We start from the raw sequence: 509 nt of genomic DNA, 5'->3' as shown, positions 1-509 counted from the left end.
TTCAAATTTCTCGTCAGTAGGTTTGTTCGCTTCTGTATCCATAGTTGTATTTATAAACTGCGTAAGAGCAGTGTTGAGATCGTCTGGTGGGGCGGCATATTTCTTATTAGTTTCAAACCAGTTCATCACAGCGATACTGTCGCACCCTTCGCATTCTGGTATTTTACTCAGTTCTTCAAGTGCTTTATCTATGTCCTGTCTTATTTCGAGCTCTTCCAAACTCTGCCCGCCTTCATCCTTCAGAAGGTTGTCCCACGCGTTTTTCAGTATTGACGTGCTGACATTTGTCCAAGCATGACTTGCCATGCGGCAACAATCCCACATATTTAAGTCATAGTGGTCATTTACCACTGCTTCCTTTGTAGAGGGTTCAGTACATGGAACTAATGTTTTCAGCAATTGGATTCGGCACTTTCGCGTGAAACATTCGATTATTCCATGATCCATTGGTTGTATGAGCGATGCAGCGTCACATGAAAGATACATGATTTTAACTAATTCATCTTTTG

At 41.7% G+C, this 509-nt stretch overlaps 1 protein-coding gene across 1 annotated transcript; it reads right to left on the bottom strand.

Annotated features, from left to right (window-relative positions):
- Positions 1 to 392, bottom strand: LOC117152488 (the record flags this gene model as incomplete). The annotated part of the gene is given in 1 exon segment (XM_033324471.1): positions 1 to 392. A coding segment is annotated over 1 exon segment (324 nt), but the record flags the coding sequence as incomplete, so codon positions are not given.
- Between the last annotated feature and the right edge of the window lie 117 nt (positions 393 to 509).

This window comes from Bombus impatiens, unplaced genomic scaffold (assembly GCF_000188095.3).
Source record: "Bombus impatiens unplaced genomic scaffold, BIMP_2.2 scf_2938, whole genome shotgun sequence".
Taxonomy (NCBI): Eukaryota; Metazoa; Arthropoda; class Insecta; order Hymenoptera; family Apidae; genus Bombus; species Bombus impatiens.
Note: the sequence above shows the minus strand (reverse complement) of the source record. Positions and strands in the feature narration are given on the sequence as shown.